General features: G+C 44.3%; 2 protein-coding genes across 2 annotated transcripts; one reads left to right on the top strand and one right to left on the bottom strand.

The window, feature by feature from the left end:
- Positions 1 to 68: 68 nt before the first annotated feature.
- C3AR1 (complement C3a receptor 1) lies at positions 69 to 3,355 on the bottom strand. Its single transcript, XM_005150487.3, has 2 exons — positions 3,183 to 3,355; positions 69 to 1,624 (listed from the first exon to the last, which is right to left on the bottom strand). The coding sequence occupies exon 2, from the start codon at positions 1,615 to 1,617 to the stop codon at positions 499 to 501; it is 1,119 nt and encodes a 372-aa protein (XP_005150544.1). The 5' UTR covers positions 1,618 to 1,624; positions 3,183 to 3,355; the 3' UTR covers positions 69 to 498.
- Positions 3,356 to 8,192: 4,837 nt separating this feature from the next.
- Positions 8,193 to 14,132, top strand: NECAP1 (NECAP endocytosis associated 1). The gene is made up of 8 exons (XM_005150239.2): positions 8,193 to 8,395; positions 9,649 to 9,749; positions 9,898 to 10,002; positions 10,401 to 10,482; positions 10,866 to 10,974; positions 11,057 to 11,243; positions 11,656 to 11,749; positions 11,871 to 14,132. Exons 1-8 carry the CDS (start codon positions 8,298 to 8,300, stop codon positions 11,917 to 11,919), a joined length of 825 nt encoding a protein of 274 aa, XP_005150296.1. The 5' UTR covers positions 8,193 to 8,297; the 3' UTR covers positions 11,920 to 14,132.
- The last annotated feature ends 717 nt before the right edge of the window (positions 14,133 to 14,849 follow it).

The raw sequence follows: 14,849 nt of genomic DNA, 5'->3' as shown, positions 1-14,849 counted from the left end.
TACCCTCTAGGGAAATGTTCACAGGAAAAAACCCACCCCTCAGACCCCAAGTACATTCAAAGGAGAGGGAAAACAGGATGACAGATTCCAAGGAGACATCAAAAGTTGCTTTCATCTGCAGTTTATCAGAGACAGGAGATGTAGAATGTAGACATATGCAAATAACTAATGATGTTCTCCTCTAGCAATTCAGAGGTTAAACTACATGATCCCACCACAAATTATCCTGCAAGCCTGCTTTCATCTTTAAAGATTGAAGTACTCTGCTCCTTCACCAGCATCATCCCTGACATTATTACTCTTGATACTTCAACTTCCCATCTCCATAGGATCTAAAGGGGGGTTGCTGTTGTGAGCTGAACCATCTCAGTGCTTTGTGTGTGGAGCTGCAGATTAATCAATTGTGCTGGAGAAAAGAAAAGAAAGCTGTTATGTGGTGAGTGATTGATGTGCAGGGCCATAGCTCCTATTTCTACAGTGGTGACTGGAAGTCTCGCATTATACTGTGCTGCTCGTGTCCTTCTCTGCTGAAGTCTTGCTTCTGTGAAGAGAGCAGGGGATGGAATGTGTTGACTCCTCAGTAAAGACACCTTCCAAGATTCCTTGCAGTGAGTGTCGTGCCTTTGCCCTGAAGTCCCGCCCCACAAAAACATAGACCAGGGGATTGATGCAGCTGTTGGCATATGCAAGTGCTGTAGAGAGGTGATCCCAGAGGATCAGTGACTGCCCCAGTCGTGTTCCAAGAGTAGGTATAAGGTACAGAATCCCAACAATGTGGTATGGAGCCCAGCAAATGAAAAATGCAGCTACCACAAGCACAATTGTTCTCAGCATTCTGTTGTGTGGCTTGTGAAACTGTTTTGCACGTATTCTGAAACCAATGAGGGCATAGCAAACTGCCATTGTGCCAAAGGGGAGTAGGAAGCCGAAGACAGCCCTAGTGATGCTTACTGCCACTAAGGCAAGTGACACAGAATAATCAGCTTCATAGATGTTAACCCAGGAGTCATTATGACTGTAGTCTAACAGTGAATATTCTTCCTGTAACTCATCTACAGGACTATCCATGTAATCTGGCACTATGTGATCTCCAAAATTGTACCCACACTCAGTTTTGCCATCATGAGTGCTAGTCTCACGGTAGTGGAAGACAGGACAGCAAAAAATGAAGGCCAGGATCCAAATGCCACTGCATATTAGTAATATGGATTTCACTGTTCGATGATTTTGACACCAGATAGGTTTCATCACAAGAAGGCACCGGTCAATGCTGATCGCTGTAAGTAGGAAGACGCTAGCAAACATGGTGAAGATTATGACTGATGGGATTACTTTGCAGAGGAACCAACCATACAGCCAGTGTTCATGGAGGGCCAGGTGAACAATGGAAAATGGCAAGGATAGGCAGCAAATGAAGTCAGCCACAGCAAGGTTTAGGAACCAGACAATGTTCACAGACCTTTTCATTTTAAGACCAGCTACCCATATCACCAGTCCATTGCCTGGGATACCTATGATGAAAATGATGATGAAGATAGTAATAGAGACAATGGTTTCTGATGCATAATGTTCAGCAGCCTGTTCATGTGAACTGCTGTTACCCAGGACTTGAGGCATTCTGTAGCTATAAAACAGAAAGCAAATTAGTCAGCAATTCATGTCCTCCTTCCTAATTCTTCTCTTTATTTGTACAAAAGCATCTCTGAGTCAGGTGACAGTATAGAGCAGGCAGGGTACAAAGACAGTTTGTGCTAAAGGCTTAACTAATCTGGCCATTATACACGTTTTTCATTCTCATGGTGGCTAAGCTACATAAGCCTCACTATTCAAACAGGAGGGTTGTATACACTTAAGTCCTCCTGTCACTGTCATCCCCCTTAACTGCAGTCTGGTTCCTTTTAGTCTCCAAAGTGGAGCTCTCTGTTCACATGTCCACACTGTCACCAGGTGTCTTTTCTGACCAACTTCCAGCTGTGTATGCAGTTATTCAGAAAGGTAAGTCAGCATTTAGTTCCTTTTCCCTTTAAAACAAGTGATTTATTGGCATAACCAGTGTAATAGGTTTAGGTTAAGAAAGTAGTGCTTGTCTTCAAGAAATAACCCTTTGGGGTTATTTCTGGGCATTATAAATAGACAGGACAGCAATCCTGTTTGCTAAGGGGTAATTTTTGGGAAGTTTCAGTAAGTACTTCCTTCTTGCTTTTGTTCTGAGCTCTCAGCTGGTTCCTTGGAAATCTAGTCTTGATGAGGAGAAATGCAAGAAATTAATGGTTTAAGAATAACAGGCAGAGATTTGGTTGTAGAAAGAAAAAATAAAATACTGAACAATAGCAGCAATGTTCTTGAGCATTTCACATATAAGAAAAGGTGTCTTATTGCAAGACAACTGAGTCACAGAATACTTCAGGAACATTTTAGAACTGAGAGTAGTACTGGAAAAACTTTAATTGCTCAATTATTCTTGGACTTAGTAAACTTAGAAATGAAAGAAAATCTAGCAAGGTCAAGATAGAACTGAGAAAGAGTCTGATCTTCATCCTTTAGGCATTAATAGAATTGTTTCTAAAATCCCTGTTAACCCTTTCCATGTGAATGAAGACAGTTACGTTGCTGAAAGGTCCCTAAAAGCATTACCAGAATGCAAGAGAGCTGCATAGGTAAGAGCTGAATGCAGCCTGCAGAAGCAACTGAGGAGACATGAACAACCCAGCCTGTCTATTTTAACCTCTGTTATGCCAGTAGTTAAATGCCAGACAGAGTCTGTTGTGTGCAGGACTATCAACATAATTAAAAAAAATAAAATCCAAATCAGCAACTGGGGCTTAACTTAAAATCCTAACAAGTCTTGCTGATATATGAACAACTTTTACAGGGAAAACTAGAGAACAAGAACTGAATTTTACTGCGTCCCCTTATTGGCTACAGAAGATTCTATGAAGGGGAGAGGGAGTCAAGGAACGCTGTGAAGATAGATAGGAGTACACATCCTACTCCATAGCAAATTGAGGGATGAATCAATAAGAAGATCATAACCACGCTATGTTTTCAAAAGTGCTAACAGGGCTGCTATGTGGTTATGAAAATGGAAGGGGGTAACTGGAAGGGAGAGAGAGGTTTTGAGGAGTGAAGAATAAGAAATTGAAAGGTAAAGAGGAAAGGAGAATTCAGCTTATTATACCTACCCAAGTGAAGCGGGGTATGCCAGTGTGTCAGGAAGCAAGTACCATCAGTCCTGCTTCTGAAGTGACTGAAAACAGAAACTCATACAACATTTTAGGAACTGCTTTTTCCTGTATGTGCATGTGTATGCTAAGTATGTTCTTTCACCATGATGGAAAGGCTTAGAATGACTCATATTTGAAGTTTTAGATGAGATCTGCTGATAAAATAACAAAACCAAAGAAGCTGTATCAACACCATCAAAATAATTAGTGCCCTGAGTCAAAGAATCATACAAAGCAAGGGAATGTGAGGCACAGACACATACTTCACTGCAGTCTCCATATGACAACTAGATCACATCTTGCCTGTTGGCATAACACTGACCTTTGCTTGATGCAATTCATAATTCCAAATCCCGCCATCAGGTGTCTGATCTGTTATCTTGTAGTCATTTCCATGTTTTATCAGATCAGCACATTCACACAGACAATACCATTTCTGGGATTCTTATCAATCCAGATCAGCTTCTGTCCCAGTTTGAGACAGCTTAGTTTACCAAACACATAACAGTGTACTTGGCAAAAATTGGTCACATCACAGGGATTTAAATCTGATTTCTGACCTTTCAGGGTGTTTCAAGTCTTCTTGTTGGCTGGGTTTTTTTGTTGTTGTTTTTAAGAAGGAACTTGACAGATGAAAAGTTAGAAGCGGTTTAACTGAAATGCTGATAGCACAAAATGTGACAAGACTATAAAAAGAAACGGCACATAGGGGAAAGCATTTCAAATGTGCAACAGTAGGGCTCCCCCCACCCTTCCAATCTAGGAAATCAAGACTGCTAACAGAAGTGACAAAACTCAGACATACAGGAATCAGTCTTGCTATTTTGGTTTTAGTCTGGAAAATGAACCAGGATGGAGCAGAGTTCTGTGCCTGAGCATGTCTCCGTGAAACACAGGAATGCCGCCTCCAACGCAAAATCTGAAAGCAGAAACAGGAAGGCAGGCCAGGGCTGGGCTGTACCCCAGAGGTGGACAGGCTGGCAGCAGCCTGCCACAGGAATTCCTGTAGCTTCATCCTATTCTCAGCTGACATCTTTCCTGGGGACTCCTCAGACCCAGGCAGAAAGTATACGCAGGAGGATACTCCTATTGGTTCCTGTTGGCAAAGGGACACACGGCCTTTTCCCCACCATATGCTGGTTCTACTCAAACTCTCCTTTGCAAGAGGCCAGCTCTGATCTTACCAGTTAAACCCTCTCCCCTGCAGCCAACACTGACACAGCCAGCACTTTACCTTTAGTCCAGCCAGCTCACCCTGGACAGTGGTGAGATGAAGTAGCACCTCTCTGTACAGCTTTCCAGATCAGTGAGCTTTTTAAGCTGTTTGACTAGTGAAGCATTTTGCACCTCAGCAAAAAGGGCCAAATAACAAAGACACTCAAAGAAGATAGTGCCAGGAGGAAGAAAGGCATTTTGTTAACTTCCATAAAATGGTTACTTAGAGCAGACCAGACCTTTGATGTTGCAGCTTTGATGGCAATCTCAGATCACTATGCTGCATTCTTTTTTTTTTTTTTCCTCTTCTGGATCTATTTTGTCTTCTGAAGTGTGCTTTTTTGTACATTGCTGAGTACAATCAGGTAAGCACAAGCTTTGGATACCAAGCAGGGAACCATGCTTGGCAAAATTTGCACATTTATAGATCATGCATAATTAAAATGTAACTCTTCACAATAACAGGTTCTCATACTGGCTGAGTGTTCAGGTCCAGCATTTTGCAAGGGCACTTTCTGGGAAGGAAATGCCATTTGTAATAGTAGTTGGACTGTTTTGTAAAAATAATCTTGAGATTAACCTTTAAGTTATCTCATGAGTTGTTCTGTGGGACTGGTTCCCCTCTACCTTGTGGGCAAAGAAGGAAAATTCCAAATATATGGTCCTTCCATTCCTGGACAATGCCTTATTTTATTTTATTTTTTCATAAGCAAAACAAATGCAAAACAAAAGCCCAAATGATTCTTCTGCATGGTTTATTATAAGGCTACCTATGGATTGGCATGGACATTTTACTCTGCGTATGTAGACCTTTTTATTTGCACACCTTGTATGACTGAACATTGTGGAGTCCCAGCTAAGATTTCTGCTGCTGCTTGGTTTTCAATCATTGAAGATTTCTGTGTGGGAAGAATATAAATCTTCCATTGCTTTTATAGTCCGAGTTTAAATATGTTCTCCTTCAAGATTTCAACCTCACTACTTAATCGTTTAAAAAACAAACAAAACCAACCCCAAAACTTTAGCTATTTTTGGCAATGCTTTGTATTTCTAGGTCCAGAGATGCTTGTTTATAAAAGAAAATGTTATGTTCTCTGCTAGTTAAGTCTCAGTGGAATCGAATGGGATATGTATTCCCAGTGCCCTAGTGCTGCTTGTGCATCTTTCCTCATATGCCTTAGAGAAGCTGGCCCTTGGCCACTCTCTCATCTGAGATTTTCTCCTTCTAGAACTGTGGGAAGACAGTGGCACACTGAATGACACCACAATAAAGAGGCAGGTGAAATTTAATATTGCCAGTTGTGAATTACTGAATTTGGAAAAGCAACCATAACTATACAGAGTGATATAAATAAGTTATTACCATTCAAAGAAAAAACTTAGCAGTTACTGCAGAAAGGTCTGTGAAAAACCAATACTAATCTAAAGGTTGAATATAACAGAAGCATTCAGTTGCTTCTTGAATATTGAATGCTGTAATGGCCCTCAATCTTAAAAACAATTAGAAAATCACAAATGATACAGAAAATTATGACTAGACAGCCATAGCTCAGAATGGCTTCTTTTGGTGGACAAGCTAAGTAGATGAGAATGATTCACCTTGGGAAAGAAACATCTAGATAGCAGTATGAGAGACACATGAAGAAGGTGACATAAATTCTTACAGCACTAGAACTAGGACATACCAAATTATCAGGTAGAAGTTTGAAAACAAAAATACTAACACTTTTTCATGTTGCACAATTAGATTCATGGCTCCAGGGATTATATGGGTAACTGAAAGTATAAATAAATTAAAGAAAAACCCGAGTAAATGAATCTACACAGAACAAAAGCCTATAAAATACTGCTAACAAATGCACACAAGCTCCTGGCCCACACAAACCCCTTACATTATACTGTGAAGCCAGTATAGTAGGAAAGTAATTCTGTACTGTTTCATAGGCTTTCTTTAAGCATCTCTGTTCTTCTCCAAGGTTTGTCTCTCATTTGGCTTCTTTGCCTTAATTCTGGCAGTCTGGCAAGCAATGTAACAGTGACATATTGCAAAAGCAAGGAGTCAGAGCCTTCTTCTACACTGTGGCACGTACCTGCATTGAGTACTGGTGCTGTGTATTCCTACGAGTTCTTGTGCAGGGTGCATGAAATGGTTCAAATCTATCTCTCCACCCCAGCACACAGCTTGGCAAGGTACCCCGTCAGCTGGTAGAAGGGAAGGGGAAAAGGAAGCTGCACGTTCATGTCATTCCATATCTGTTCATGTGCTCAGCTCACACCACTCACAAGGCTTTCCTGTGTATCTACTCAAACAGCTGTCAATATAATTTCTGGGGAAAACTAGGCCAATGGCACTTAGATATGCTTGTTAAATTGCAAGTATTCTACTTTGCTAGTCTCAGCAACCCAATTCCTGTCCTTGTCTTCAAAACAGTACTTACCGTGTCCATGGCATCAGCAGGCGCCCTTTCCTTGTTTCAAAGTTTTTCTGCACTGGGCAGCATCAGAGATGCAATGCTGAGTTAGTTGGACGTTTGGCCTGACAGAAGGGCAGCTCGTTTGACTGCTATGATTGAGGTTAATTACCATCCTGTTCTGCTTCTCTTTGGAAACAGCAGGAAACAAAACTCCAGATACGGTTTCAGCTCTCGCTGCATTAACTAACGCTATCCATAGCAGTGGAAAAAAATAAAACAATTCCTTAAACTTAGTGCTGTTTCATTCACTGTCTGCCTTACACTCACCAATAAGCTGTGCTCACCCAGTCTTCCATGGAGAGCTTAAATTACAGTCTAGCACAATTAGCCCATGCTATGTCCATCCCTGGTTACTTGGATATAGAACTTCATAGCTTTTCTTATTTCTTTTCTTCCTGTTTTCAGAGTAAACATTTAGTTCTTTTACATACTCAGTTATAGGATACTGCACAGCATGGACTTCAACACCAGTCTTCACTGAGAAGTCATGATTAAAAAACCTAGTTTAAATGCTATTTGCCTTATCATATTTGTTAAATAAACTAGTAACTATACACTTATCTGGGTCACATTTCTTGAAAGTCACACTCCTGAAATTAACATTTATATAACAGGCATTGTCACCACTTTCAGTTGCAAAACTTGTAATGGTTTATGCCACATTTTCCCGTTGGTTTGTGATTTTACCAAAGGCTGCAAAAGCACTACAGGCCACACAAATACACATTTTCACTTAAAACACACGCTTTAACGCAAGTCTGCAGGAAGGAGAGCCACGCTGGGGAGAGGGCACTGAGGCACGAAGGGATTTACAAGCCCGCAGTAAGATATTCATGTGGCAGCACAAATCTCAGCCGTGGCTTCCCAGTTCCCGGCGCGACACCAGCGCCTTTTGCTTGGTGACACCGGCGGCCCAAGAACAGCAGCCGGCGGCACCGCCATACCCCGGGAGCGGGGCTGACCGCAGCCCGACTGCCCTGCCCTTCGGTGCCTTCCCAACACCCAAGCCGGGCACCTTGGCTCCCCAGGGCGCCTTGGCCCGCCCAGCTCCGCCCACTCCGCCCAGCTCCAGCATGGCGCCCGGCACCACTTCATCAGCCCGAACCAAACATGGCTGCCGTAGGGATATTGCCAAGGTCCAAGATGGTGCCAGTCCCTGCTGCTGTGTCAGAATTGGCTTCAAGATGGTCGCCTCTTCACCCCGCGCTTCGCTGCCAGGATCTAAGATGCCTTCCTCCACCAGTCCGACGTGCCTCGCTTCCTGCCCGCGCCCCGGCGGCCCTAGGCGGTGTTTGCCCTCATCAAAGATGGCGGTCGGAAGCACCCCGGGTTATTAGGCTCCCACCCCTCTCTCCTCGCCTGCTCGTTGGTGTTCGTGGGAGAGATGGCGGCGGCTGAGCTGGAGTACGAGTCCGTCCTCTGCGTGAAGCCCGATGTCAACGTCTACCGCATCCCGCCGCGAACTTCCAACCGCGGGTACAGGTGAGGGAGCGTGCGGCAGCTAGGTTCGTCCTGCCTCGGCACGGCACATCCAGCTCCTGCCCGCGGGGATGGGGCCTCAGGCCGGAGAGCAGAGCAGCCGCGGGTTGGGCCTGCGCCCCCGGGCAAAGGTGTCCTCGGCCCGAGGGGGGCCTTGGGAAGCCGTGGCCTGCGGCCGCAAGCAAATGAGGCCTGTTCTCTGCGGCTTTACTTGGTGCCTAGCGGCCGCCGCTTTCAGAACATACCGGCTTGAGTTGCCGGTTGCGGGTTGTCCGCTCCCAACATCAGGAGCTTTTGCTCCGTGCTGTGGAAGAGCAGGCAGGGGCTGCTCGTGTGGAGGAGATGAGGGCACCTGAGCACCTTGGTCCTCCAGCCTTAGCTCCTAATATGCCCAGTTCTCTGGGATGTAATGTGATATAATGGCACATTGAATTTGGCCTGTTGGCCCTCAGAGCAAGAGGGAGGAAGGCAAGTGTTCGGCATAATTTTTTTCAGAAGGGATTGCAGGACCAGGCGTTAAAATGCTTTCTGTCATGGTCGGAAACCGGTGCAGTGTGGCTTTGTAAGCTGTGCCCACAGACTTGATGGAGAACAGACAGGGCTTGTGCTCTGAGGAGATGATGGGTGTTGGTGGTACTGGAGGCTTTGTCAGGCTGTTGCTCCTGTGGATGTTGTGCCTGCCCATAGATGTTTGTTTTCAGTTGTAAAATCCTGTAGGTTGGGGGTTTTCTCTCTTTTTTTCATTTTTTCCCCTTCACAACACTCTGAGTTTGATGAGATAATCAAGATGATTTTGTGTATGATGTTTTACCTAGTTAAGCTAGCTGCCTCTGGGTTCAAGTACTTGATATTATTTTACAACAATAGGGTGGAATAATGGAGTGGCTTTTCAGCATGCTATTAATTAATTTTTGTGGTGTTCCTGATGCTCACAAGTCACTTATTAGTCGCTTTTGGCTTTACTATTGTAAGTGAATGTGTAAGTTTGTCTTGCCTCTTCTGCAAGCTTATAAAGGTAAAGTCAGAGTTGTTGTCTGGTCTGTATCTGTTTCCATTTACTCAGAGGAAAGAGAGACCAGTTAGAGCCAAGTGTGTTAGTTGACAGCAATAGAGAGGAGCTGAGACCCTCTGTATTGTTTGGGGACAGCAGTGGAGTAAAGCAGCTGCACATGTTAAAGGTGTGGGAGCAGAGGCTTTTGATGTTTGGGCAGAAGTTAAGGGGTTGATGGTCAGTGAACAGTTGCTTTTCTTTTCAGGGCATCTGACTGGAAACTGGACCATCCAGACTGGACAGGGCGGCTTCGTGTCACTTCCAAAGGCAAAACTGCATACATAAAACTGGAGGATAAGGTTTCAGGTAAGGGAAAGGCTGTGGCTTGACAAGACTGCAATCATGATTGCTGCTTATGAGGCTGTGCTTCTAGCCTGCTTGGAGCTGTGCATGGCAGCCCTGGCCATGGTTACCACAGGGTTGCTCTTCTTAATACCTAGTTCTTTGTGTGCAGGAGAACTCTTCGCCCAGGCTCCTATAGATCAATACCCTGGCATTGCAGTAGAGACTGTGACAGATTCCAGCCGCTATTTTGTCATTCGAATTCAGGATGGGACAGGTGAGTTGGGGGATTGTGTATGTGCCAGGTGTTAGGGGTGGAGGAGACTTCAGCCTTATGGAGCTGGGTGTCTGTCAGGTGGGTTAAAATGGTGAATGCTGAAAAGGCTGGGTAGTGTGCCTGGAGGGGTAGGAAGGTAAGGTTAACAAAGGAGGGTTCTCAAATTGCACAGATTCCAGGGGCTGGGAAAGAATGTTCAGTTTCTGAGACTACCATGTGGGAAGAAGGGTGCATCCTGAAGGCTAGGAACAGTGAACTGCTTGTGTCCAGCTGCAGGTGTGTCAGAGGGAGGTAGTACAGAGTGGTTTAGGAGAAGCAGAAGGATTATGGAGTGAATGAACACAAGAGCGCAGTTGCAGGCAGGGCACCTCCAATGACAACTCCTATCTCCTTGCTAGGACGAAGTGCTTTTATAGGCATTGGCTTCACGGATCGTGGTGATGCCTTTGACTTCAACGTCTCTTTGCAAGATCACTTCAAGTGAGTTGTGCTTTTCTGGAATGCTGTTTTTCCTCTGGCCTGTAGAACCTGGCGGGTGGTGGTGTATGTTAATTTAGCACAGGCTTCCTTGGGATGGTCATGAAGCCCTACTATGGCTCCATCATGCAGGCTGAGTCCTGTAAGGTCAGATCTGTAAGTTCTAAGCTTAGGTCCTGTGATGCTACAGGTGCAGTGGTAGACAGTCTCGTAGGTTTGTGGTGGTCCCAGCATTTTGCTGAGCAGTGCTGGGAGTAGGGAGGTAGATGGTTTGACAGCATGAGGTAGATCTTTGGTAGGATGGGGAGAGGAACCAGATATGTGTTTGTCTGAAACCCTGTTCTGCTTTGTTGCAGGATCTTATGTCTTCCTCTTGTGTTTTTTAGGTGGGTGAAGCAGGAGTCTGAGATCTCCAAGGAGTCCCAGGAAGCCGAAACACGTCCTAAATTAGACTTGGGGTTTAAGGAAGGGCAGACCATCAAATTGAACATTGGGGTAAGCAGCCCAGTTTACTCTGTTTCTTTATTTGGATATGCTAGTGAAGATTTTTTCTCATTTGTCCTTTCTTTTTATACAGAACATGACAACAAAGAAAGGAGGAGCAGCCAAACCCCGTGTCTCTGGATCAGGGGGCCTAAGCCTGCTGCCACCTCCACCAGGAGGCAAAATTGCTGTCCCTCCTATACCTCCACCTTCTTCCACAGCCATTGCTAACCATGTCACACCTCCACCTGTGCTGAAATCCAGTAACATGAGCAGTTCAGGTAAATACTAGCATAGAGCAAACAGTTTGTTAGACACTAGTAGGTGCATAGAGCAGACTTGCAATATCTGAAGGGGGCCTACAGGAATGCTGGAGATGGACTTTTCATCGGGGACTGTAACAACAGGACAAGGGGTGATGAATTGAAGAGTTCTTGAAAATTATGTATCCCTGTAGTGTGAGCTGGAGGCTCTGTGCACATTCAGTAAAAGGAGCTGCTGTTACAACAAAAACCTTAAAATGCCTAACTTTCTTTTTCCGGAGGGTGGGCTGGAGTCCCTTTTCTGTCCCTGTATCCAGCAGTTTGTATATATCAGTTTGAGCAGTTGTGATAGTTCAAATGCCTGTGGGTTTTCTACCTCATTAGCTTGATTTGTCTTGTTTGTTTTGTTTTGTTTTTTAATTTGCTTTAGATATTCTACTAGACTTAGATGCTCCTGCGTCTGTGTCCAAGGCACCAGCATCAGCTACCACAGACCTCTGGGGAGACTTCAGCACTGCATCCAGGTAAACTGTGGTGAAGAGAGCTGCAGATGAGAAGAGTAGTGTCCTGATGGGCACTGGAAGAGATATATGTTAAGAAATCTTTGTTAGATCCGCTTCTTTGATTCTCGTCTCTTTATTTCAGTGCTGTTCCAAATCAGGCTCCTCAACAGTCCAACTGGGTCCAGTTCTGAATGGTTAAAGTGGAATGGGACAAACTGATGACCAAGAGGCTCTAGAGGCACCAAATGGGATCAGAAGGGGCACAAACCAATCTCGTCTTCAATCAGAAACAAGTTGGGACAATCCTTTCTTTTTAAAACAGATCTTCACTTCAGTCAAAACTGATCCCACAATGAAATCATTGAACTTAAAGAGAACATACTCCTCACATGATGGGCAAGGAGGAGAGAGGTAGCCTCATCTCTTCCACCCCCTCAGCTGTTACATGGTACACCCTAGCTCTTTTTGCCCATTTTTTTCATGCAGGGAAAGTGAAAATCCTGAAGAAGGTGGGTACGGGAGGAGGCTGGGTAGGTGCCTCTGGGTTCCTTGTCCTTTAAATTTTCTCTGGTTAGACTGCTGCTTTTTGTGGCTGCTTTCAGTAGTGACTCAAGTCTGCAGCTTTGCCTGCAGTGCCGAGGACAGCCACATTTGGCTGCAGCATGTAAGTGGAAGCTGTAAGAAGACAGGTCTTGTCTCAACACAAAACCCTTTCTGATTAATTATATCTGTGGTGAGGAGTGAGCTACTCCATGCACACACTACTTTTCTTCTTCTCTTTAGTGCAATTCTTGATAGTGCTGGATGTTCTCGTGCTCCTGTGGGAGGAGTCATGCAAGTCCTTGAGTAGACCTGCTGCCATTGTGCTGTAGCTCCAGATGGGCACCCCATCTTGAGGCTTCTTGTTTGACTTGCAGGTTTACTGGAGGAAATTCTCTTATTTTTGCTCATATCTCCTGCTCATGCAGAGGCCTCATTGTCATTGAGCTGTTTTAGACCACCAGGTAATCCCACCACTGAGCATTTCATGTTCCTGCATCGCTATCCTGAGCCCTGGCCTTGTGTTGTGACTTGGCACTGTGTTACAAGTATTGTATAACCATGCCACAGTAAGAACTATGGTGGGACAGTAGGTTACTCTTACCCTTTTCAGCTCACGCTTAGAATAAGCCTAGTCCTAAGAACTGTGGCAGCAAAATTTTCCCACCTGTGTTCCTTCATGTGTTTTTTTCTGAGGCTACTTTGTAGTGATGTGAGCTGGTTATTGTAACTTGTAATTTTATTTTATTAAATTTTTAATATGCCCCAATCCCCCTCTATTTCCTCTGTGGTTTAGGGGGTTAGAAAGAGATAAAAGGCCCTCACTATTTGCCGTTCTCTTTGGGAGCGTTTCTTAAGGTCCTTCGATCTGGACACTGTTCCATCCTCAGCAGCTATGGCTGTGATCTGGGGTGTAAGTCTGCTGAATCTTCTGGGCAAAGCCCACAGGCAGGCTGGAAACATCACAGTGCCAGCTGCCCTCTGTGGTAGCTGATAAGCCAAAACACTGGCTAGGAAGGGTATCTCAGTGACTCAGCTGTACCGACATACTAAAACACTAGGGTTTTGGTAGTTCAAGTAGAAGGCTTCTTCCTGCTTTGATCACTCAGCCAGCAGCAGCACTTTTGTAACTGGGACACACTCTGCATGCATACTTGTGCAAGTAAATTTTTCCCATTGGGCAAAGTCTTCCTAGTGAGGCTTCTAAAAGAGAGTAGTTACCTGTAGACACCGTGTACTTGCAAAGGTGTCTTGTCCTTTTTGACTTCTTTTCTGCACTGAGGGCATTTTTGAGATGAAGTTTCACTTAGACCATCCCTCTGGGAAGCAAAGTTCTTGAAAATAGCTCTAAAGCTGCTGTAGTTCCACTTATGGAAGTGGGGACCAGAGTGCTCTTGGGTGTATTTTAAGTAGTCATTTGATTTTGATCTCCTTTCTCTCTTGGCGTGCCCCCTGCCATCCCTCCCTGCCTTCATAGTCACTCCTACAGTCTTGTACTTCCTGCCTCTCCTGAATCTGTGGGTGGCTGTTAATCTGCTGGTAAAGTCATGGGCTCTGCTGGTTGATTTTGGGGTTTTTTGGATTTTTTTTTGTTTTGTTGGGGTTTTTTTGGGTTGTTTTTTTATTTTGGGGGGGTGGTGTTTTTTTGGTTTTCTCTCAAGTTGTTGTGAGGTCCTGTCATTTCAACTATGTATCAGTTCCCCAAACCAAGGAAGTTCATAGCACCAATTAACTAAGTAGGAGCCTCTTCTGTATTGTCTTAGTATTCTGGAGATAATATATTATGTATTTGAAAAGCTGAAGAAGCAAAAATTAAAGATATATGTATATAAAGCATAAGACGTACTGGTGCAAATGGTAATTAAACAAGTAATATCAGGGAAAAGAATGTTCTGAGTCTTCCAAGTTGTTGAATTGTTGTTGCTTTGGAAGCCCTTCAGATTGGAGGTCTTTATGTCTCCAGCAGGATGCTAAGTAGCCTAGTTACCCTCTGCAAGTGTGCCTGCAGGCTGGACAGGAGCAACTTTAGGAGTGAATGGGTTCAGGCTGTCTTTGACTGAAGAAGTAGGAGCATGGAAGGAGGGCACAAAAATAACCTACGGCTGTTCCAAATAATGTAAAAAAAAAAAAAAAAAAAACAAAAAAAAAAAAAAAAAACAAAAAACCCCACACCACAACAAAACAGACCCAAACAAAACAACAATATGGAAACAGCCCTGACTGTAGGAGATGGTGTGATGCTTGGTAAGAATATGGATAAAGCTAGCAAGTGAGAAAACTTAGTTGCCCTGTCATTTGGTGTTTTGGACATAGAGGCTTCTACACCCTGCAGGTGTTTTAAGAGTAGATTCTTGCCACCCTTGTAAATGGGAAGCACTCTGCTGACTGCAGAGGTGAGCAAAGGGAGCAGAACAGGCCCTTTATCAGGGAGCAGCAAGGGCAAGTTGCTCTGAAAGGGAGAGCAAGCTGGGAAGCCGAGTCAAACAAGAAACAAAAAACCCTGAAGTCTTTCTAAGCTTTGGTGATGAGGGAACAGAATCTGAACCTGAACTCACCCTGTTAAATCAGCATAAATCTACAA

This window comes from Melopsittacus undulatus, chromosome 5 (assembly GCF_012275295.1).
Source record: "Melopsittacus undulatus isolate bMelUnd1 chromosome 5, bMelUnd1.mat.Z, whole genome shotgun sequence".
Taxonomy (NCBI): domain Eukaryota; kingdom Metazoa; phylum Chordata; class Aves; order Psittaciformes; family Psittaculidae; genus Melopsittacus; species Melopsittacus undulatus.
This window is presented reverse-complemented; position numbering and strand designations above follow the sequence as displayed.